General features: G+C 30.4%; 3 protein-coding genes across 5 annotated transcripts; 1 reads left to right on the plus strand and 2 right to left on the minus strand.

Annotated features, from left to right (window-relative positions):
- Positions 1-3,930: 3,930 nt before the first annotated feature.
- LOC124837604 (uncharacterized) lies at positions 3,931-6,972 on the minus strand. The gene is made up of 6 exons (XM_088093801.1): positions 6,618-6,972; positions 6,119-6,531; positions 5,500-5,811; positions 5,059-5,433; positions 4,753-4,961; positions 3,931-4,662 (listed from the first exon to the last, which is right to left on the minus strand). Exons 1-6 carry the CDS (start codon positions 6,764-6,766, stop codon positions 4,414-4,416), a joined length of 1,707 nt encoding a protein of 568 aa, XP_087949927.1. The 5' UTR covers positions 6,767-6,972; the 3' UTR covers positions 3,931-4,413.
- A 6,933-nt stretch (positions 6,973-13,905) lies between these two features.
- On the plus strand, positions 13,906-16,756 carry LOC124843904 (NAC domain-containing protein 20). The gene is made up of 3 exons (XM_047320739.2): positions 13,906-14,275; positions 14,779-15,044; positions 15,892-16,756. Exons 1-3 carry the CDS (start codon positions 14,122-14,124, stop codon positions 16,405-16,407), a joined length of 936 nt encoding a protein of 311 aa, XP_047176695.1. The 5' UTR covers positions 13,906-14,121; the 3' UTR covers positions 16,408-16,756.
- Positions 16,757-19,354: 2,598 nt separating this feature from the next.
- Positions 19,355-24,518, minus strand: LOC124843898 (CRM-domain containing factor CFM3, chloroplastic/mitochondrial-like). 3 transcript variants are annotated; one of them, XM_047320734.2, is made up of 9 exons: positions 23,779-24,518; positions 22,917-23,337; positions 22,707-22,837; positions 21,752-22,096; positions 20,877-21,033; positions 20,505-20,797; positions 20,349-20,408; positions 19,801-19,996; positions 19,355-19,584 (listed from the first exon to the last, which is right to left on the minus strand). In XM_047320734.2, exons 1-8 carry the CDS (start codon positions 24,424-24,426, stop codon positions 19,904-19,906), a joined length of 2,148 nt encoding a protein of 715 aa, XP_047176690.1. In that variant the 5' UTR covers positions 24,427-24,518; the 3' UTR covers positions 19,355-19,584; positions 19,801-19,903. The 3 variants fall into 3 exon arrangements, with proteins under 3 accessions (XP_047176690.1, XP_047176689.1, XP_087950895.1); XM_047320733.2 differs by having other exon boundaries at positions 19,355-19,652; XM_088094769.1 differs by having other exon boundaries at positions 19,355-19,673.
- Positions 24,519-24,524: the final 6 nt, after the last annotated feature.

Consider the following 24,524-nt stretch of genomic DNA (forward strand, 5'->3'; position numbering starts at 1 on the left):
TATCTACATTCCTTGAGATTGGAGGCTAGTGTGCTAGGTAATGTCATAGGCAACATGTTAGATAAAAAAGGAACTTTTCTTGTATCCACGGTATTATGCAGACATTATCTCGGCATGTAACCAAAATAGACTCTTCTAAGATGCAACTACAAGTTTAAGATGATAATGTACAACATATAACTGAGATCATGGTACATTATATGTGATAATGTCATGCTAAGTTAGCCAACATCACCACAACTTGCATTTAAGGCTCATAATGTATCAATGTAACATTATGATATGAAATTTAATATGATATCCACATATTACATATTCCTAAAATAGAGATGGAATAGTTAAGTTAGGCTTATTCAAGTAACGATACATATGAAAAGATATATAAATAAAGTCACCTGGTAAGACAATTATTTTGAGAATACATATACATAACATCTCATACCACTTGTTGACTTGAGTATCAAAGTCTTTGCAGGTACTCAACCTCAAGTTAAATATATAAACAAGGAGAGAACATCTTAAGTAGCAAGGCAAGAGAAGTTAGGATCTTATGAGGACATCTCTATCACACACAAAAACAAGTATAAATTAAATTTAAGATTGCAATTTAAAGAACAAGTGCAATTCTAATATATATGTATGATATAACGTTAGGGAATCACATAAACTCTTTTAATCAAATTTGTTGAGAAAAATGTTCTTTCCACAATCAATTTCTCTTATAAACTAATCAACTTAATCATTTTAGCAAGTGTGCCAAATAACACATGTAGAACAAAGTATATTATATAATAATTACTATTAGTCAAATTAAATACAATACACTAAAATTTAGAGCATAAAAAATACATATAAGTAATCAATTTTCTTCATAAATTTCATAAGAAAAATCATAATAAATTTAATACATAAATTGTAAACTACATTTAAGATTATTCAATTCTATTAATCCAACTAAAGTCATATTCTAGTTGATGTGGTACTTTCAACATCTCTCTCACGCCTAGATATATACATCTGGAGCGTGAGACAGACACAATGGGTGGTCGGGTAGTGAGTGAAACAATGTATCCAACAAACTTTATTGGGATAGACTTTGACTCATGACTCTAATATTAAAAGTAGCTTTTAAGTCTAACTCAACCTTGTAAAATTGGCTTGTAAGTGAGGTTTGCATTATTTATATTTTAAATTTTACTTTATATCTAGTCATATCAGACTTCCAATACACTCCATCACACTAAGGCATAAACATCTTATGGGTGTGAGACTAGACATTAATAGCTGGTCTGATAGTGACCCAATGTATATGTCTCGGTTTGAGAAGGGACTGTTAGAAGTTCCATATCAACTAAAAATAATGTCAATTTACAGTATAAAAATAAGTGTAAATCTCGCCTTATAAATTAATTTTGTAGAATTAATTTAAGTTTTAAATTCACTTTTTAATATATTATTAAAATAGTATATTAGAGTTTATCCTAATAAAATTTATTATTTTTTGAGTTTATAAAATTAAAATAAACTTAAAGTGTATCTCAATATTTTAAATCAATTAGAATCTAGCATTCCTTGAGTGTAAATATATTTCAAAATGTTGCCTCCAATAAAAACCTTTTTGAATCAAAAATCTTCAAAGTAATTCACTTGTCATAATTATTATTTTATAATAAATATATATTAATTAAAAAAAGTTATATATCATAAATTTGCTAATTAGAAGATAATAATTATAGGATAAGAATTCTCAGAAATGAGAAGCGGTTGGAGGACTGAATTGAGAGCGATAACATCGGTAATATCACATCGCGTGGGAGACGTTATGAATATTAAATATAAATAATAAAGACGAAGCGGTGTGTCATAAATGCTACCGGTGTTTGTGGGCATAAGAAACAAGGTGCAGAATGGACCAGACACAGCTTCCCATCTCATTCCTGCTGTGTCTATCTCTCTCCATCTCACCTTAGACAAAACCAAAGATGCCACAAAAAATATTATACATTCTTCATAAAGAAATAATTATATAACTTTTTTATACCTCACCCACCCGACCAAGAATATTTTTTTTTTCTAGATCTCTAAAATTTTGTCAAACTCACTAAGCAACTTTATTAGCTCAGTACATGAACTGACCATGCATGATATTTTATTTTAAAAGACATAATTATATATTAATTTTATTCTGCTTGTTATTAAGTATAATTTTATTGTTAATATATTTTAATATACAATAATTCACATCCTTAGTTTACTAGCTAATTGACATAAATCTAATTCACAAAAAAAAAATAGGTATTACTAAAAAAAAAAAGACTTCCACCCAATATTTCCAAGATGTGCTAAATTTTCATACACATGGTGGAATTCCTATATACTCCAGAATTCCTATCATTATCCTATGTCAATATCTCCCAGAGCTCCTATTATACTTGATATAAATTATTTTTATTCATATTTAAGAAAAAAATAATTCATAGACATCCAAAACATGGATCAATACTTATTACAAACCTAGAGGAAATATAAGTTATAAATTTATAAGATATATAATGTAATAAAAAATTAATTTGTAATAAGTATATATAAAATTAAAGTGTATATATATATCATTATTTTTATAAGTTACTCATATTCAACAATGTGCTGCAGTAAAGAGCATATTGTCCTCCTTGAAAGAACCATAACTTTCCTTCCTTTAACCATCCAACTTTTTCTCTCTGAGCATTTTCCCAATGCTTTGTTCATTTGCAAATGGTTTTCATGTCCTTCAGTTTTCTCTCAAACCCCAGAAAAATATCATATTATATTCTTAACCTTTGTCATGTGTGAAAATTTATCAAAGTCTTACATAATTGGTTTTTTTTTTATCTCTTGTTATTTTATATGCACAAATTTGCATAAATTAAAGTATTGATTATATATATATATATAATATTATCAAATATTTTCTTCCATTTACAGATAAAATAAAAAAAGTTATACACTTGCCTGTTGAAAATGTTCACATTGTAACACAAATAACACTGACAACATAACTCATTGATGAGGTTAATTTGAAAAGTCAGTTCTTTCATTATTATATATATTTTGTTTGAATAGTGTTAGTGAACAAGTGGTCCTAAATACTTGAACTTTCATTATAATTTGATTCAAGACAGTAAATAGTTTTATAGTTTTGATGATGTTCATTTTATTTTACATGAGATAACTAATATAAAAAAACTAAGTATATTTAGATATCGTTCAAATTATATTTTCAATTGAAATTAAAGTCATTTTGGTGATTATCATTAAAATTTATTATACAATAGAAGTTATAGAAGAATAATAACTTTGATTTTAGTTTAATATTGATTTTAAGATTGGAAAGAGAAAATATTTTTCATGTGACAGGTTACTTTGTCTCGTTAATGTTTTTAGGTTTGGGATCCTTTTCAGCACATTCATATCCAAGTGGACAACCATCATAATATAATCAATTTTGTAATAAAAAAAAACCTGAGTTCAATATTATTATTTTTTTTGGAGAATTGGAATAATGTCAATGAAGAAGTGGTGTTGTCCTTTATATGTTCCTGCATAGTAGGGTAGTTGTGGTGTATATATTCAGCTTATAACAGCCATTAGTTTATTTCAATAATATATATTAAAAAGTAAATTCTACTAGATGTATACACATCAACTAATCAATGCTTATAAATAAAAAAAAAAACTATTATACTTAATCCTTTAATTATAGTTTCAAGCTTGATTGCAATTTAAATAAGTAGTCACAATTAGAAGAAAAAATAAAAAAGATAGTGTACCTACCAAAAAAAAAAAATATCTCTAAATTAGGTAAAAATAAATAATAAAAATATTTGTATACTAGAAAGAAAAAATAAATATTTTGTTAAGAATCTGTATTGAGGAGGATAATATCTGAGTTGTTGCTATAACTGAGAATATTTTACAAAGAGATATGATTTATTGTATTTTTGAAGTCAAACTGGAATATGTCAATATACAATGATGAATATATCCTTCTAAAAATTCTTATTGTTAACTTCTTACAAGATAATGTATGCTGCCGTAAATTCAATAAATATCTCATAACCTGTAGACAGTTTCTGCATTATTTTCTCTATTTATTTCTCTCTAAGACTATGTATGGTTTTATTCAACTTCATCTGTGACAGCCTTGTTCATTCTTATTTGGATTCAACACTTTGTCTCTGACCTTCTTCTACCTTCAAAATGCATAATAACATAAACATTTTCTGAATTTGGACACCACAATCCATGTTTCCACATGTTTTGTTGAAAGACTCCATTTTCTTTAATCTAACATTATAGAGTGTCATGCATATTCCTTCTGTGCAATTATAACTATACTAACAATGGAATCACCAAACAAAACCATCTGGTGAGTCAATGTGAGGGGAAGAAAAGTGGTGTGGAATAATCTCTCTGAAGTTTCCCTTCCATGATTCTCACTTTGCTCATCTTCTCTTCACACCAGTGCAACTGCTCTTCACTCAATTCACTCATTCTTAAAACCCTTGACACAACTTTTAGGTCTGTCAGAGCCATCAAAATATCCATATCCTTTTCCACCTTTAACTTTCTCTTCCTCAAGCATTTCCCTGCATGGTTAAGATCTTTAACCTTCACCCTCTTCTGTAGATTAGGTGGACACAAAAACATGTGTCAGAAAACTGAATTAAAAACAAATGTTGAAGAACAACTGCTTTGAAATTTGAATCTTGCCTTTTGGTTAACCTTCTTCATTAGTCCCAGTAGTGTTGGATCAACTGTGCCTCTTTGGTTTCTCCTGAAGTAGGCTGCAAGGATCTGACAGGGTTTTTCTTTGTCATTCTTTAGAAAATTCATGAATGTTTTGATCCCATCCTCCATTATCTTCAGAAATGAAGCTGATGATATTTTGCATTGAAAACCACCATCCTTTTGATCTTCCTCTAATTTTTTTAAAGAAAATTAACAAAAGTACATAATTATTTCACCTTGTGACATGAGATGTGCTACTATTAGAGGAATGAAAACTAATATTCCTACCTTGATATTCTGGCACTAGAAGCAATTTGGGTGCCAGAAGTCTCATTCTAGCATAGATTTCAGGTCTCCTACCGTGCTCATAAGGCTCATTCTCAATGTATCTCTGTAACAAAACCCGAAACTGCTGGAATTGTTGAGCAACTGTGGCAGAACAACCCGTGTCATTGTCCTGGCGTGAGGCATGTTTGGAACGAAAATTTTTGTAGTTCCAACTAAGGGCTTCCCATGTCAAGCAAATTTGTGCTACGTATGCAGCCTCTAGTTCACGATATGGGTTGTGACCAACATCAACAGATTTTTTATTTATAGTCTGAAACTTGTACACAATACGCTCTGACATTGATCTTGGAGACATTTGGATGGACCTTAATGACTCTGAAATATTGGATTAATAATTTTTCTTATAAGTAATGCACTTGGAATTAGAAAAAAGATTGTTACCTGTTTCATGAAGTTTCTGTGCACTAATTCTGTCTAGGATTGCCATTTCTTCATCATATTTTTGGAACAATGTGTACGATTCCCACTTGGGGCAACTTCTTCTGGATGAAGAAGAAAATGCATCCTCCTCAGTCTCGGAATCCCTGCAATTGATGGAGCTCTTCCATTTAGAGGACTCATCATCCTTCTCTTCAACCATCAACTTCTTACTCTGCAACTGGGTAGAAGCAAAAACAAAGAATCTCTCATCCCTTGCAGCGTTTGGCTCTTGCACCTTCTTGTTTCTGATAATTTCAACGCTAACGTGATCGTCTGCATAAAGTAACTAACATCAGAAACTTTACCTTGTAGAAATGGAGCATGTAAGAGTATCACAACTATAATCTTAAATTTTGGATTTAGGCCTAACTCAACCAAAAACTAGTTCATAAGGTTTACACTTACCATTGAATATCTCAAATTTAAACTTTGCATGATTAATAGCAAGTCATCTGATAAGCTTGAAAAAGTTAGAATTGGAGTTTAACTAAATCCAAAAATTATATACATAATACGGTTTTTACACTACCATAACACTAATATAAAATGGTGATACATAAGGTATAACGTAAGGAGATACCGTCATGGTGTTTTTTTCCTTTGTACGCGTTGAGGTTGAAGGGGGAGGTGTTCCTGCTTTCAACTTTGGTAACTTTGGTAGATTTTGGAACAGAATCAGAATCTCTTGCTGTAAAGTCTTCTTCGACCGTTTCTGCCTCTTCATTGTCGAAGTCAGAAACTTGCGGAGACTTATGGAGAGACAACGTTTCAGAATAATGGTTTTCTTCTGACTCTTCATTCAAGCTCTCTCTGGGGCTTACGAATTCTTCCGAATAAGAATGAGTCCTTTGATGCCTCTCATTGTGCACAAACACAGGAACTCCTTTCCCACAAGTGATGTTTTCTCCCTCGGTAGAATCAACACAAGAATACCCTTCTTGAGTATCTTCTTCTTCTTCATCCTCGGTGTACACATATTCATATTCTTGATCCCTGCTACACACAAAGAAAAAAGGTACAAGTGAGAGTGTGGAGGCAGAAGAAAACGTGTAATGAAGAGATAGAGAAATGGAGAAGACCTTTGGATGAAGGGGTATCTGCCTGAGAAGGTGAAGAAGGTGAGAAGGAAAACGGCAGAGGAGAAGAGAAGGAGAAAGAGAAGGTGAAGAGGGCTTGAGACATTGTAGAATAGTTTAAGAAGTGCATCTTCTTTGGGACATAGCAGCATTTTCTTTATTAAGTGGCCTTGCGTTGCTTTCGTAATATGTATCCTTCTTGGTCAAATCTGAAATGTCAAAATCTCTAATATCCCTCAAATGCTGCATGGCCCTGGTTATAAGCCCTAAGCACCATGGACAAACCTGTCGTGAACTTCACATGGTTTAGAATGTCTTCTTTCTTACAACAAGATCTACGAGTCTTCTAGTAGGAGCATAGCATGCAAATTTTAATATTATTTTATCAGAGAAAGACACTAAGCCTTCGTTTTCTGCATTTCACAGAAATGATCTTTCACTCGTAAGAGGTATCCACACACATTTTTATAACATTTTTTTTGGCTTTTCATTTGATCATCCAAATTTAGTTCACAAAATAGGGTCCCTCATGATCATGATATAATTAAATACTACCTCCACTCCTAGTTATAATAAGACATACATATCTTAAAACAAGTTGTTATAATCTTTTTACTAAACATTGTACAGTTTTCATATAATATTACGAGAGTTTAATTGTAATGTGCAAGCCATTATTATGGGAATTAAATAACGCAAGGGGTATAATATTTATTCTGCTTTTAATGAAAAAAGTACGCAGGTAACGTTTTGTAGTGTGTATTTGAAGTAGAAAATCCAGTGTAAGAGAGGGTTCTTTTTCCTAGAAGAACAAAAAGCAAAAGAAGAGACCAAAACCGAGACACACGCATAGGTAGACAAACATGAAGTGCACTTTATTAAAGAATTACGTCACAAGACAATCTTGGAGGAGAAGTGCTTCGAATTCATACATTGTTTAACTCAATAGATACTGTTTCTGAGTTCTGATTCTTCCTATTCCAAAACAGGAAATAGTTTTTTTTTTTGTTTAATATTATTCCTTACCTATTGATTGAATAAAGATCCATTTGAGAAAAGATAGTAGAGTTGGGTGTGTCACTTGCGAATTCTTGTGCCAACACTCTCTTTATTGATCCTTGTCTTTAACGTGGTTACTAAGATTGCAGGCTCAGGAGGAAAAAGTGATATTAATTATATGATTATTATTTAGAGTTTAGCCAACCTGATAATGAAGGTAAAAAGAATGAATAAGCTATATGGTATTATAATTGATAAATATGTTTGGGACGTAGGGTCGGGTATAGTCATAAACATCTTCACACCTTTTTTTTCAACTTAGCTTAGGTAATTTTGAATATTTTTAGTTTAAATTCTTCCTTGCACTCAAAATACTTGTCAAAAACAAATATTTAAATTTATGGTAAATGTAATTACCTACCTTCTTACTTGTGACTTCTTTTTATAGTTTTATGAATGAGTTTGTGATTAGTAAAACTCTAATCACGACTCAATCATGACTCGTTACTTACTAAGTAACACTTAACAGTAATTTTAATTTGAGATAGTGCTTGAAAATGTTTATTGCTGGAAACGTCTCTTCGGTCTCTAATTATTTTCGACCGCTATTATATTACTTATCTTGATTCTCTAGGTTTAAACATATGTGACCGATCGTCCTCTAAACTTATTCATATAGACATATAATACACATACTATGATTATTTAGACACCTTTACTCATTATATAAGTTATTATGTTTTGTTACTGCATTTTTCTTTTATATGTAGAAGTTAAACTATTAGCATCTTAATGAGATTACAAGATTTGGGTTCACGTTGTTAATATCTCACAATGTATAAAATCATCACCATCAAGATCTTTATTTATAGATATACACACATTAACCAAAAGTTTGAGCTTCGTGGAGGACGTTACGTGTAGCATATTAGATTAAAGTCTTGATTGGTCCACCGTTCATAATAATGAATTTAGCAACACACCACGGAAGAAAAGATTATTAATAAGTATGAAGAACTTAAGTTGCAACATTCAACATCCTCACGAATCAAAAGAATTTCAATTGTTATACTTTTTGCATTTATTTTGTTGTTTAAATTTCTCAAAGATATTATGACCAATTAATTTATTGCCGGTAGTTTTCAATGTTAATCAATTTTTGTTGACAATATATAGATCATATTTTCGTTTACCTATAATCTTTCTTCATGCGTACAAGTAAAAAAATAAGTATTTGTTCATAAAATAAATAATTTTACAGTAAGCTTGGAGATAATGTATTTTAAAAATTTATATTATTTTAAAACTCGAATATTTAATATTTGTCTTAATTAAAAAAACTATAACTGTAAGATAAAACAATAATAAGAAAACTAGTTTACATTAGTGGAGAATTTCTAATTGATACATTGTAGTAATTGTAATTTGAATTTACGATAGTTAAAAAGTATTGGTATATCATTATATATGATTTAGTTAATATACCTTTTCTGTTTACTTATATATAAGTTAGTTAATACCTTTTCGTCTCAAAAATAATGTAGCTTTAATCTTTTAAAAAATAATTCAAAATAATTGATATTTTCAGTATTCAATGACGCATTAATTTTTTATTTTTAAGTTGTTCCTAAATTAATTACTTATCTGTTTAAACAAAAGCAAAAACAAAATTATTTTAGTAATATCATTTATAAAAAGTAATAGTATGATTGCTACTTTATGTTTTAATTATAATCATAATTTGTATTAGTTATTATACATCTCCAATTAAACATTATAACTAATACAAAATTTTAATTTATTTTAAAAAGTATCTCACTTTTAAGGTTTTTCGGTTTATTTTTTATTTAACTTAATAATATATAATACTACAAGAATTTTGTTTACTACTAATGGAAAATTACTCACGATCAATAATTTGTTAATAAACTTTAATTTAGTGACAAATATTTCTAACGAAGTTCAAATTTAAATTTATTGACGGATACTTTTGTTTGAAAAGAATGAGTTTGTAAAGTCTGTTGGAAAAATTGTTAAATGAAAGCTTGTCATGAAGGCCACAAAGTGATGTAGAGATTGGTAGCTGACATAGAGGTTTGTCGGTAACGCACACTAGTAATGTCATTAATTGTCAGGAACGTTGATGGTGGTGGTGGTCTGAGTTAAAGAAATAGGTGAGGAAGAAGAAGTTGAGGAAGAGGAAGACAAATATAGAAGGAGAAGGTCTATGAGGATGAAAATGACCTAGACTGGTTGTGGTGGAAGAGGAAAAAAAATAAACAAAAGTGAAAGGGGGAGTGAGGAGGATACTCCTTCACGCATTTTAATAACAAATATAATTGATGTATTTGAGGTCATTTGTACTTACGGACGGATAATAAACTTTTTTGACAATCACTTTATTAATTAATTTATTGGTCGATAATCCGTTGATAAATATGATTTACCAACATATTTTTGTTATTATTGATAGATGGTAATTATTAGAAAAAATTTATTTTTTTAATGTAATATATAATATTAAACTATTTTATTTCAATTTTATTTTTAAAAACTATGTTTAACTCAAAATAATGAAAAAAAAAGTCATTTGACTACTAACTCCCTAACTTATTTTTTTCAAGAATAGTAATGTTTCAATTAGCTTATCAATCAAACTATTTAACATAACATCCAAATATATTAACATTAAATAATATTCAATCAATTTTGTAAAATTATATTAACATTAAAATTCAGAAGTACCTAAATAAAATATATGATTAAATATGTTTTTTGTTCTTTATTTTGGATAAAAATTAAAATTAGTCAAAATTTCAAATCCAATTCAACTTTAGAAATATGTGGATTTAATTATTTTAACTAAATTTTAGTAAGTTTATTTGATGTTTTAAATGCATTTCATAATAACACTTGCTTACACTTTAAAATGTTAAGTAGAAACACATTTGAAACCATCTTAAATAAATTTAACAAAATTTTAAAAAATTAAATCCACACATTTTATAAGTTGAAAAACTAAATTAATTCAAAATTTCAAAAAAAAACTAATTTTAATTTTCACTAAGAAAAAAAAATTTAACCTAATTGGTTACAAATATCATATAACAATATCTATATTAGCATTTAACAGTGCAATTACTTAATTATTACGAGTAAAACTCAAATACAATTATAATTATTGTAGGAAGACCAATTAATTTTTTTATTGTACTAAAGATTAAAAATTGATTGTACGTTATATAAAAAAATGATATTTTACTAAAACAAAACAAGATATATAAATTTTTTATTTATAAATATTAAATACAAATATTAAACGTTTATATATCAAGTCAATTACAACTAATTTAGATCGGCTTAGTAGATATTGTGATTAATATTACTGCAGTTAGGTGCAAACACAGGGTCAGTGTAAACTGTTAATTAACTTTAAAGGAGATTTAATCATATATGAATTGGAAAAAAAAAATAACATAGAACAACAAGGAAGGTGGTTTTGAATATTTACGGTAGGATTAGACGAGTTAAAAAAAATTAAACCTCAACTAATCAAAATAGCTTAAATATCTAAAGATGTTATTGCAATCCAATGCCAAACATGACTTATTAGATTTATTCTAAATTAATTAATGAATTAAAAAAAATCTTTGAATTTAATTCAACAAGAAGAATTTTATTAATTATAATTAATATTCATTGATATAATCAGTTAAATGCTAAAAAAATAACACGGTTAGTTAAATGAATGGGAAAAAAGGTTACTTGTCTCATAATATTATTCAAACCTAATAGGGTTATTGGTTGGTTAACTTAGAAAAGAAAAAATTGTAAAGATAATTTTTATAACAATGGTTGCAACTGAAAATTGTTGTGTCATTAAAGTTGACTCCGGATCTTAAATCGTGATGGCGGTCTTATCTGTCTTGCTTTAGTCTCCACTAAGTAATTACAATTATAAAACCCTAATTCTAATATATTAAATTGAATTAATCATATTTCTTTTTCATAAGCTAAACAATTCATCGATCAAGTACAACTCAATTATCGCATTACTGCCTTCTTTTATCTTTCATTTGCTTTCACCGCTGTACCATAACACATGCAAAAGGAGATGATTATATTGAACATAACATAATTAAAAATAAAACGAATTTATGCTATGAAAGCATAAACCTCAACCTCAGCTTATAAAATTAAGTTAATTTAAAGTTACTAACTTAGATTTAAAGTTTATTTTTTAAATATAATATCAATTATCTAAAAGAATATTTTTTATAATAATTTCAGAATCATCATAAATGCATTTAACATAAAAAAATTTATATTTTTATGACGGTTGAAGAATTGTCATAAAAGAATCACTTCTATATCGATTGGAAATGAATAATCATATAGAAAAAAGCATTAAAAATGTCATGTCCATCAAAGAAAACTTCGTATGATGATGATTAGAGTTTTAATCTTCATAAAATGTGGTCCTATGACGATGATTATAGTTTTAATCTTCGTAGAATATGATACTAATGATTAGTGTTACATATGTCATAAGAAATGATACATGACGTGTTTAACCTTAACCATTATAGAAAGTATATGTTTTTTTTTCATGATTATTCCTTCTGTATTTATATAATAAATACCCTGTAAAATAATATAATTTTCAATCATAAACTTCTAAATAAAATCTCTATGATCTAATATAATACATGATCATAATAAATACCTTACATAATAATCATAGTTCCCAAACACAAATTCTCAATTAAAATGTTAATAATCTAGTATAATATGTAATCATTTACATAACAAATACCACGTTCTATAAGAGAGGTGTACAACTCTAAGAAAGGGAGAGGTGTGTGGTTCTAAGAGAGGCAATCATATTCAAGCATCATGTGGAGGTCTTTATAATTAGTGTCAAATATGAGGGTGTCGAGATCTTCATTAAGGAGTTAATACTTGCGAAAGTTTGCATTTGTGATTTATGTATTTGAGTTTTATTTTAAGTTTTTTTAGAATTTCTTAAACTTATGTATTTGTATATAGAGATATAAAAAAGTAAAGTAAAATTTGAGTCTTGTCATATGTGAAAGAATTCTCTTGATTCTTAAATTAAAACTCAGATTCTTATAAAAAATTAATATTTTTATGATAAATTTTCATTTAACTATATGTTAGATTGTGATGTCAGTTATTTCTGTCTTATTCTGTATGTTTGTCTAATTTATTTTTGTTGTGTCTCGAATTTAGAAAGGATCATATTTTTTTTCTAGAAAAATCTTATGAGAGACACATGAAGTTGGGAAGAAAATAATATTCATTCTATAATTATTTGGCTTAATAAGAACAATGAGCTTGTGCTCACTTAGATTGGTTGTTGCCATCCCTATGTATAACGAATGAAAAAGTGAGTAAAACAACGCTGGTTCTAGAATCCCGATCGATGTTCCTAAAAAACGCAGAAAATGAGGGATTCGCAAAGTTTTGGGTAGGATTGAAATTTGGGATGCCTTGAAGATTAGCCATGAAATACGATTGAAAAGGTCCAACGGAAACGTTTACCCTATAGCCAAAGGTTGGTGACCATTTTAACCACTCATAGTAATACTAGTCGACGTAAACACTAACCAAAATAAATAATAATATGTCAATAGTCCACACAAACACCCCTTGCTAACAGTCATTAATCAATGTAAGAGCTGCTAATGTACACATGAAACTTCGTTTTGGTTAAACAAGATCATTTAATTAGCGTACTGAGAGTAATTTTGTTAGAATTTTGAGGAATAACGGTAGGTATTGGGCACTGTTTGATACATGTGTACCTACAGCATCTACAATGAGAGAGAATGTGGTTTGAATTAAGCACACGTTCTGATTGGACTATAGCAGAAGTTTGGCAAAGGTTTTGGTGGGTAGAAATGGGTGAAGGTAGTTGAAGAGGATCATAGTAGACGAAAATCTATATCCCAATTAGGGTGTAACATAGACTCAACCCCCTCGTGCACAAATAATTGCAACTAGCCTTCCTAATAAATACTACACATTTTCCCATCCCTTTATACTAATTGATTATGACACTTTTTGGCTGGATTATTGACTATAACACAAAACGCACAATATTGGACTATTCAAGCTCATATTTACTCTTGGTTTGAGTGAGTAAATACGCGTAAAACAAAGTGGTAGTATTGGAATTAATTCACGATATACGTAACCGAAGCTTGATATATATAGTTATTTAAAATTAATATACAGGAAGAAAAAAACTACATGGTTTTGGGAGAGTTCATGTTTGTCAAAGAGTTAGCTGTGCATGTATTTATTAAAAATAATATGTGGATGCAAGTTGTGAAAAGCGGAGAAGCCATTTATAAGAGCTGTTCATGGTGATGAAAAAGAGCTTATAAATTTTGGATGATCTATTTTCCGTACTATAGTTCTGAAGAAGGTTTTTCAGTTTTGGCAAGGAATCCGTTAATTAATTGGGCTGACAGTTAAGAAGATGGAAGAAAACCTACCTCCTGGGTTCAGGTTCCATCCTACAGATGAAGAACTCATCACATATTATTTATTAAGGAAAGTGTCTGACGTTAGCTTCACATCCAAGGTTGTCGCAGTTGTTGATCTCAATAAATCTGAACCTTGGGACCTCCCAGGTACACTTTTACACATCTTCCTCATCATCTCTCTTTATTATATACCTGCTTTTCACTCTCTTCAATTCCAAAACCTACACCTATATATATATATATACCTTCTTTTTATTAATATCCTTTTGCATGACCTTGTACTTATGTTCTTTGATTTGCGGTTATTTGCAAGATATTTTACATGTTCAAGTCAGAAAAACAGAAAATATACCTTTTCTGTCTGTTAATTTTCATCATCAGAAGCGTAATTAAATGAGTAAACGAACTTGGTATATGTATATGTCTTGTTCTTCAAACCAATTTCCTCATTTATTTGTAGGTTATTCAAGAAAATTTGACATTCCTTCTGAATTTTTTGGTGTTGTCTTCTGGAGCATTAATAATATACTAACGTTAGAACTTTAAAGATCATTTTAATATGTTTTAAAACGTTAAAATCTGCAAGTATAATTTTGAGATGCATGCATGTAGGAATAAGTGAGAGATTTGATGTTTGTGATATGAAATAGGTAAGGCTTCGATGGGGGAGAAGGAATGGTATTTCTTCAGCCTGAAAGATCGGAAATATCCGACGGGGCTTCGGACGAACCGAGCGACGGAATCAGGGTATTGGAAAACCACCGGAAAAGATAAGGAGATATTTGGCGGTGGAGTTTTGATAGGGATGAAGAAAACTTTGGTGTTTTATATGGGTAGAGCTCCAAGGGGTGAGAAAAGTAACTGGGTTATGCATGAATATAGACTTCAAAACAAGCAGCCCTATAGATCTTCTAAGGTAAGTAAATCAATGCATTATATATGCATTCACATATATATATATATATATATATATATATACTATCAATAAATATCATATTCATTTTATAAATACAACAGACATCAATTCTCAAAAATATTCATTTAATTCATAGCAGAATGTTTCATTCATAATAAAATTATAAAATTATTGGAGTTAAAAGCTTTCAATAATTTAATTGTACCAATAATGTTCAGATATCTTATTATGCTTAATGTTGACAGAGAAAATTAATTATTAATTAAACCTTTTTCTTTAAAGATATTAATTGAAAAAAGGCACGTATATATAGCTATTTAAAATAAAATAAATAAATGTATTTTTTTGCTTATCAAAATCACTCTTAAATTTATTACGTGAATTGGATTGGATGCATCAAGAATATATATATACCATTTTCTTGAAATATTCTAATGCATATGTCGAGAAAGCACATGCAATAACTGAGTTTGAAAAATGTTTAAACTTATTTTGAAAATTCAACACATATATATCTTTTACAACAACATAATCAGCTTTTAAACATCATTAAATAAATGTATCAATATAATTATGGTCTTCTTGAAATATCACACGCAAACACAGATTCGTGGTAATTTTGGTTGTTTCTTGGTAATAACTTGGTGTACTTAAATATTCATATATAGAGTCATATATAACTGAAATAAAGTACAATCTATTTACTTTAAATGGAAAAGTGTATTTTATAAGATAAAGCACAGTTATAGTTTATAGGCATTTATTAAAAAATAACAAGTTGAATTAAAACGAAAGTTATCTATCATGCATAGTTTTTTATCTGAGATGGTTTTGTTAACTTCTGCAGGAAGAATGGGTGATTTGCAGAGTCTTCCAGAAGAGCTCAGCACCAAAGAAAGCGCAGCAGACATCATCCTCTCAACCATCTCAAGAGTCTCCTACCTCAATGGCGAATGAATTTGGTGATGCAGACCTACCAAATCTGAATAGCATTGCAAATTCATCTAGTGTTGCAGCACAAATTTACAACAGCACTGGTGATCCCAGCAATGTCAGCACAAACATGAACTCGACCATGAATTGGCCTTCTGCAACTGAGCTTCCATCTCTTCCATGGCCTTCTGGGTTGATGCTGAATCCAAACCTTTCTGTCAATTCATTGCTTCTCAGGGCATTGCAGCTTAGGAGTACATATCAACAAAGAGAAGCTGCAACTGGTGATCACTTTGCAACGTACGTTCCTCAAACATTTCCTCACAATAATATTGGAACTGATAATCTCACTCCAAATCTCAGTGTCTCAGCTTCTTCCAGAGCTTTAGAACTGCAGGAGCAACCATTCAATATGGACTCCATTTGGTGAAGTGCCTGTGTAAATCGTGTAAACCTAGCTTGTGAATTATTGTGCTGTAGATGAAAATGGTTCCATTTCTAAGTTCAATAATGGAATCACTTTCTTTAAGGTTGTTAATTACTACCTTTTCAAGAGAAAACCAGACTCAACTCTTGATGTTGTAAACATTACTCGTGCATTGTTGTAATCTGTCAAAGTTTATTGGACTGCTTCTCGGTGGTTGTAGCAACAGAATTAACTTGGATGAGAAATGTGAAGGAAAAATCCTTACAGAACAGTTGCATCCAAGACTTTACTATATTTCCACTAATATGTACAATGAAGTTTAGTTAATTATTATTTTTAAATTCGGAAGCTAGATTATATGTGTTTCATACTGTTTGATATTCATTTTCTCTCTTGCTGAAATAATGAAACTTTCTATAATAGAGAATAAACTTTTTAGATTTCTACAAAAAAGCTTAAAACATTAGTTAGAACAAGTAGAAAGATGAAAAAAAAAATGAAATGAAAAAGAGAACACAATTGACACGGTAAACTATGTTATATATATTGTGTTTCATTTTTATACCTATTGTTGAGACATGAATTTTGTACTAATATATGTAATTTTCTGTATACTACATTAATTTACTTTGAAATAAGCTAAATTCATATTTAATGTGATGTGTGAGATTTGATAGGGAAGTTATAAATGAGTAATCAATGATTATTTTAATTCTACTTAGCCACAAACCTCTAAAGCTAAGTAGGAGAATTTTAAATAACATACTTTTCATTATAATAAAATTTTGAATGAAAAAGATTTGTGAAAAAAAGAATCATAATTAATAATAAAATATTTAGCACATAATAAATTATATTGAAAGTATAGTTACTTATGTTGGTAATAATTTTTATTATTATATATGATTATTATAATAATAAATATTCTTACAATTAATTACTCAATTTTTAGTTTACGTGTTCCTTATAGATGAAAAATTTAGACAAGGTATCTGTCGGCAATGACACATGGAATATACAATTTATAATATTTTATTATGGTTTGTAAAATCGGTTATTAGTTTTATTGTTTATTTTTTCACAAAATGTGAAAATTTTAAATATAATAACTTCGTAATATTTAATATTAATATAAAAGAAACATGACATTCGGATATGCAGAAATCATCCAACCTATGTTCTATGTTGATAAAGATACGTTGAAGAAATGCGAGTTCAAGTTAGGAAATATACATAGTTGCTTCTAAATATAAATATCAACCTGGACTTCAAATATGAATTTTTGGAATAAATTAAGTGATGCATTTCTAAAATAAATTTTAGAATGTACATAGAATTTTAATGAGTGCATCTCAAAGTGATTTGTAAGCAAACTTAACATCCCACAGATATGTATAAATAAAACTCTCACCACCTAAACTCTATTTTTTATAATTCATGAGTTTAATAGAGTTAGGCTGACTTCTTATCCAATACATATTCAAACTCATATATAATGAAACAATTCTCTATAAAATTACTCTCATTCATACCACAAATAAACAAGAAAATCTTTATAAATCATAAAACACCCTTAATTTCCAATGTTAGAACATTTTACATAGCACATTTATGCTAAGTGTCAGCACTAATGCTCAAAATCAGCCTAAACAAGCTAATGCCCAACGTCAAGACCACTAGAATTGTATATCAAGTAAGCATCCAACAATGGTTAGTGTCCCAAACCCCACTTGCACTATTCACAAACATGTTAATACTTGAACAAAATAATAATAATAAACTTTCCTTTTCTTTACAAAACTATTCTTTGACTAAAAAAATGTTTTCTTTATTCCTCGCATAATGATCTAAATATACAAACAAACTTTAATTAAAAATTTAAGCATATTTTACAAACAAGAAGAAATTCACATTTGAGTTATTTTAAGTCATATATATATTAAACTTCAAATCTCATTAAACTCAAAACACTCGTTGACATAAAAAAACAAAAATTATTCTTACTCCAATTGAATGAATAAAATTCTCTATCAGAATTAATTCTATAATATTTAATTTTTTAAATAATGAAGGTGTTACAATTTTAAATAGAAGATAAAGGAGAATTTTAGAAAAATTATAAAAAAATTATAACTTTTATAAAATAAAACTCAATTAATAGAAATTCTATTTATAATCTTCACCTTTTATTAATAAAATAATAAATATTTGTTTTTTAAAAATCACTCCTACTCCTAAATTATTTTCTAGATTCTTAGATGAATAACACTCAACATTTCATATTTCTAAATATAATTAGATTTTATGCAACTTAATTATTTTAAATAAAATTCAAAAATATATAATTATATGTTTAGCATATGAAATATAAAATTTTGATTTTAATATAAAAATGTTTTAGTTCTTCAAAATTTATATATATATATATATATATATTATATATATTCTTCATCTTTAATATTAAAATTCAAGTTTAGATGAGATTTTCAAAACTATTCTTAAAATTTATTATTAAAAATTAAAATTTAATATTTCATTATATTTAAAGAACTAAAAGCAGTTAATTTTTTTTTATTTATCCAACTTATATTCAAATAAAATTCTATTTGTTAATAAATTTTAACGTAATTCATATAAAATATACAATTTAATCTCATAATTATAAAATACTTTCTAAACGAAAATGAAAATCATTGTCACTGAATATTTTTTTGTAGATAATAAAGTTGTCTTTCTAATCAGTGTCTGTGTAATATTGGTTAAAATATCGATAACGCTTTAATTAAAAGTAACACATCGATTAAAAATCACAGTAAAATTAGTCATAACACTTTTACTAAAATATTCTTATCTTTAATTTCTTAACTCGAACACAGAAACAGTTATCAACTTTGACCTAAATAAAATTGATATATTATGAGTTAGCAATGTCATGTGTGAGCACGATTCATTTACAAAGACAAGCCTGATAAGATGTTTAACTTTATTTATTAGGTTAAACAAGCATGCATTTAATAATTTACAAATATATAAGCTTATCTAGTTATATTTGAGGTTATACCTAGCACTAAGAAGAATGAAAAGCATCCGTAAGGATGGGGTCAGAATGTACAAGAAAACATAGCTTATCCATGCCTCAAGAACTTTGAAGGAATAGGACTCCAGATATTCTATTCTTAACTGCAGACAGACGATCCATTCAAACTGCTGTCAGTAAACCTGCCTCTTCATAAGCCAAGGATACTATGCTGGCAATTAAAAGGAAAAGACTATGTCGTGTTTATAAAACCAAAAAAAATAAGCCTCAAGAAAATTTTAGATCAATTTTTTAAAATTCAGTATATGAAAATCACAATTATGAACCTACAAGCGATCGAAAGCAGAGTTTATATATACCTAGCTGGCTGCAGGCAATGGCAGAAGTCACTCAGGAGGAACTAACTTCATTGCAAAATGTAAACCTGCCTTCATAGATTTGAAACCCATCCTTTTCAAAGTACTAAAATTCAGAATTCTTATCATTGTAATCACTGTATTCCTCGCCATTGAAATCACCATAATTGTCATCTCCGTCAGAGAATCCATCCTCACTCTGCAGAACAACCCCACCAGTAGATAGTTAATTTTCACTCTGATCAAAAACTAATTTGCATTTTAGTTTCTTTTCGTCAATCGTTCACATCTTAAGCCTCTCTCATATGATAATAAATTTAATTATAAAATCTCACTGGACTCTATACGTTTTCCATATAAGATCCCAAAGTTGGTATCCAGACCTTTTATAAGAAACTGAATTACAATTACAAGAAAATACTACATGCAGGTGTTATTGTTTCGCGTTAAAATGAAATTACTAAGAATATCATAAGCGAATACTTTACATGCGACCAACTAATCCATTTAGGTAAATATAAATAATGAAATTATGATAAGTGAGTACTTACAAGTTCTTTTTTCATTTTTTCTATTTTTTCCCCCAATTCAGTTACATGTTGACTCAGAGCCTGCACAAGTTATTCAAGATTAAACGATACACCACAGATACAAAAATGAGAAAAATAGATATGTAACTTAAAAATAAAATAAAATAAAATTGGAACCTCGTGCCGTTGCATGGCTATTGACCGCTGCAATGCCTTTGCCTTTGTTAGAAGGTTTCTAGGCCTTAGAGTCATAGGTCGCCTATAATTCTTTCCACGATAGTAAATAAGAGAAAATCCTTTAGGAATTTCATCTATTGCTACTAGTATTCCACCACTCTCATATTCCAGTAACCTAGCCGTGTCTTCAACAAAAGCAAGGGTCTTTTGTTTTGTTATTAATTTAACAAGTTCTCGATGCCTCCAGTGCAGATGCATGTTCTCAATGACACCATCGAAAACACCACGTATACCTGCAGATTATCATTAACAGCTGTTCATACTGTGCATCATTGTAATAAAGAAACTTTTATACAGCCACATGTTACTCACCAAGAGGCAAGTATGCCTTCATTCTTAAACCAACTGAACGGAACATAACACGTTCTTCATCTGTGATTGTTTCCTTGTCATAATCAGGACCAACTGGAACCAAAGATACTTCTATTTTCGCTAATAGCTTTTCTGCTCTAAGCCTTTTGGCTTGGGCCTGTTCATGCATTTAGAGTTTTAAATATTAATTTAGCAAATTAAAGTTAAACATGAACTTTATAAAACTGAAAGAAGACAAGCATGTACCCCAGTTAGTAAAATGATAAGTTGAAACTTGAAGGATTTACATTGACACTAATCCAGAATTCCAACCTAGGGCTATCTCTAAGTCTTATCAATATTTATGCCCCTTTTAGTGCCACTTCTCATGTCACGGTTCCATTAAAGGATCAGATGCTGAGTTTTACTAAAGACTAATGCACGCAATAAAGTTACCACATTTCTAAGATTCAAAAGCCCCTCATGCCAAGCTGAACTTTATAGACTGAGTACCAAGGGTCGTTAAATATTTTTTTCTACACCAAATTATTGAAAGGTCCATTCCAAAGCTTTCATCACTGAAATATAACCCCTAAAAGGCAAACATAACATCCTAAATTTTTGGAAACCTAAAAGTAGGTTACAGTATTTAACTCCAAGAAGTCAAGATCTTGCAACGAAAGGAGATCCAACGAAAATTATGACATCTCAATAGTTCCACTGATAATGACCCAACAACAACCTAATGGTAATCTGCAGAATATTCCAACAAGCCTCTTCACAGTGAAAGTATGACTACTCCAGTTTGATTCCAACAAGCAAGGCACTATCAATATAACACGATTACTTTCCCAAGCATATATAATATAACCTTCACAAAACCAGTAGATACTTACAACAGCTAGTTTACATTCAATTTTTTTGGCAAGCTTAGCATTCTTGGCTTTGGCAACCTCTTGCCTCATCCTCTCACGTTCTTCAGTAGATATATCCCTTCCCCAGCATGCCTGAGCCTCATAGAACTCAGCCAATGATCCTGCTTGGGATTTTGATTCATCTTCCCTTGAAGGAGCTATGTCATGAACTTTGCACCGCACCTTCTCCTCAACATCCTGCACATGTTTTGTCATTTCCTGTCTTTCAGCAATAACAGCAGCCACACTGGTTGGAACAAAGTCCTTCCCACGATATATTACAATGTAATATTTGTTCCGCAGGAGTAAAGTACCTCCTGTTAATTTCTGCACCATGAAAGAAAAACAAACTAGTCGATGAGCATGAATTAGCAACAAAAGAATGCACCATTTGACTATGTAAATAAAATTTAGCATTTACACACAGACTCAATGCAGAAAAACAGATTAGCATCTTCAATATAATATTCATTTGTATGAGAAAATAAAAATAGTTCAACACTACCTAGTGAATGATATTTTGACAACAACAATTGGAGAAAATGGATTAGCTCAAGTATATAAAAAAAAATTCATTACTCTTCGCTTTCTTATTTGCTAACTGAAACAGTTGATGGAACAGGCAAACTGACTAATTCTCAAAGATAAAATCATAAAGCAATTGTAAATTTTGCTGGTGACTATTAGTTATTATATCTCAATTAACCAAAACTATAGCCAACAGCTTCAGAAAAAGAATCAAGGATACTTAATTCTAACAAATACCATATTTGGTGTGCACCATTGAAGACTTAAGGGGCCTTTGACATATTAACAGCACCATTAATTCTAATAATTCAATCGTTCAGATTTTCCATTTTATTAGGCTCAGCAACCCATTACACATTCTCAATTGCACAAGCAACTAACACCAAATATGAAATTACAGAGCACAAACCTTCAGCTCCTGAGCCATCAGTTCATTGTTTGTATTCACAATACCACGCTTGACTCCAATCTTTGCAACTAAACTTTTCTCCCACAGCCTGAGAATAGCAGATGCCAGACCTTGAAGATTTCTATTTCTCCCTACATAAAAATCAGCACAAAATTCATATTAGTAAAAGGAACAAAAATTCAACAAAACAGCATAGCAGCCAAACATTACCCAAGGCAAAGTGACAAGGAAGAGATTTAGCAAGTTTCCGCATATTCGTGAGTTCATCATTAGTCAGTCGTGGATGCATTCCAGCAGGAAGAAGCCTAAGAGGCGTCTTGTAACCAGGAACTGTGGGGGGAAGTAAATCAGCATCAATTGGAAGTATTCCAGTGCCCCACCATTCAACAAAACGAGGACCAAACCCATCAAGCATCCTGTTAAACTCCACTTCTTCTGGAGTCATGTTCTCCTCCTTCCAAAAAACTGCCTCACTCTTTGCCAGCATCAGCGCCGCGTCCCCGGCTGCTGGCACAGGAATTCGATCATCTCCTTCCTTTTCAATCGGTTGCATCGGCCCTTGGTAATTTCTACCTCGGTACACCCACATATAACTCCCCGACCTCCATATAACTAACCCTCTAGTTCTACACTGCGAAAGGTCACAACAATTCAGTTCACAAATTATTCAACACTCAACACAACATGATATATCCTTTCCCACACCAAGCCTAAGTAGGTGCAAGGATTCAAATTGAATCATTCAAAAATCATATTGACTAAAGTAATTTTAAGTAAATGTTCATATGTTTGGTTTCATGTAGAGAATTTGATTTCGAAACTAAAATTAAGTTTTAAGTTAAAAAAACTGTAGGTGACTTGCATTGCATTAAATAAAAAATCTTATTCAGAATGTTGAATTTTACTACTAACTTGCTACTACAATAAAATATCAAAATGTAAATCACCAATTTTAACAAAACTAAATTTCGCAATCAGTTCCATTTAAGATCAATTTTGCAAATGCTCATCACTCAAACACAAGAACATTAGTTATTAACACAAATAGGGATTGCATTGTTAAGGAAAAAACCTCGACAATTTGATGAGCCAACTTCATGTTCTGAGCAAGAAGCTCGTGAAACTTGAGTCTCACCAACTCGCAGTTGCTCCACTGCCGGTGAATCTTGTCGAGCACGGCTCGCGTCAGGCCAGCTTTGGGGATAGTGACCTTCTCCTTAAGACTCATTCTCAGCGTTCGCAACCGCCGCAGCTCCTCCTCCTCCAGCGTTTTCTCCGCCAGCGTCACTGCATTAACACTCTTCTTCTTTAGTTTCTCCTTCTGCTGTTCCTCGTGCTCCTCGCACTCTTCCCCCTCTCGCTTGTCCCACGGCAAAAGCACCTCATCGGGACGAAGCCATTCGCGACGCAGGAAATCGTCGTCATCGTTGTCGGCGTGGTCGGCGGAGGCTAACCCTAAGTTGCGCAAACGTAGGGCGATTCTCTCGATGGCGTTGGTGGTTTTGTCAGCGTGGCGGGGAGTGGGAATAGGGGCGAACAAATCATCGTTGTCATCGTGGCAAGTAGTTGGGAGAGAGGAGAAGGTGTTGAGAGCACGAACGCGAATGCAAATTCCTACTGGGAATGTGAATTTGAATTTGGAAGAGGCGAAGAGAACGTAGGAAGAGGGTATAGCGAGTGGAAGTGATGATAGTAAAGCATTTGTGACGTTCAAACGCATTTTCAGTTACAGCAATCAATTTTCATTTTCACTTTCTTCCAATGGAAAGAATCAAAACTCAAGACAGCGAGAGAAAGATTAGACTACAAGGCTGCACC

This window comes from Vigna umbellata, chromosome 7, assembly GCF_029865625.1.
Source record: "Vigna umbellata cultivar VRB3 chromosome 7, Vumbellata_1.0, whole genome shotgun sequence".
NCBI classification, from domain to species: Eukaryota; Viridiplantae; Streptophyta; class Magnoliopsida; order Fabales; family Fabaceae; genus Vigna; species Vigna umbellata.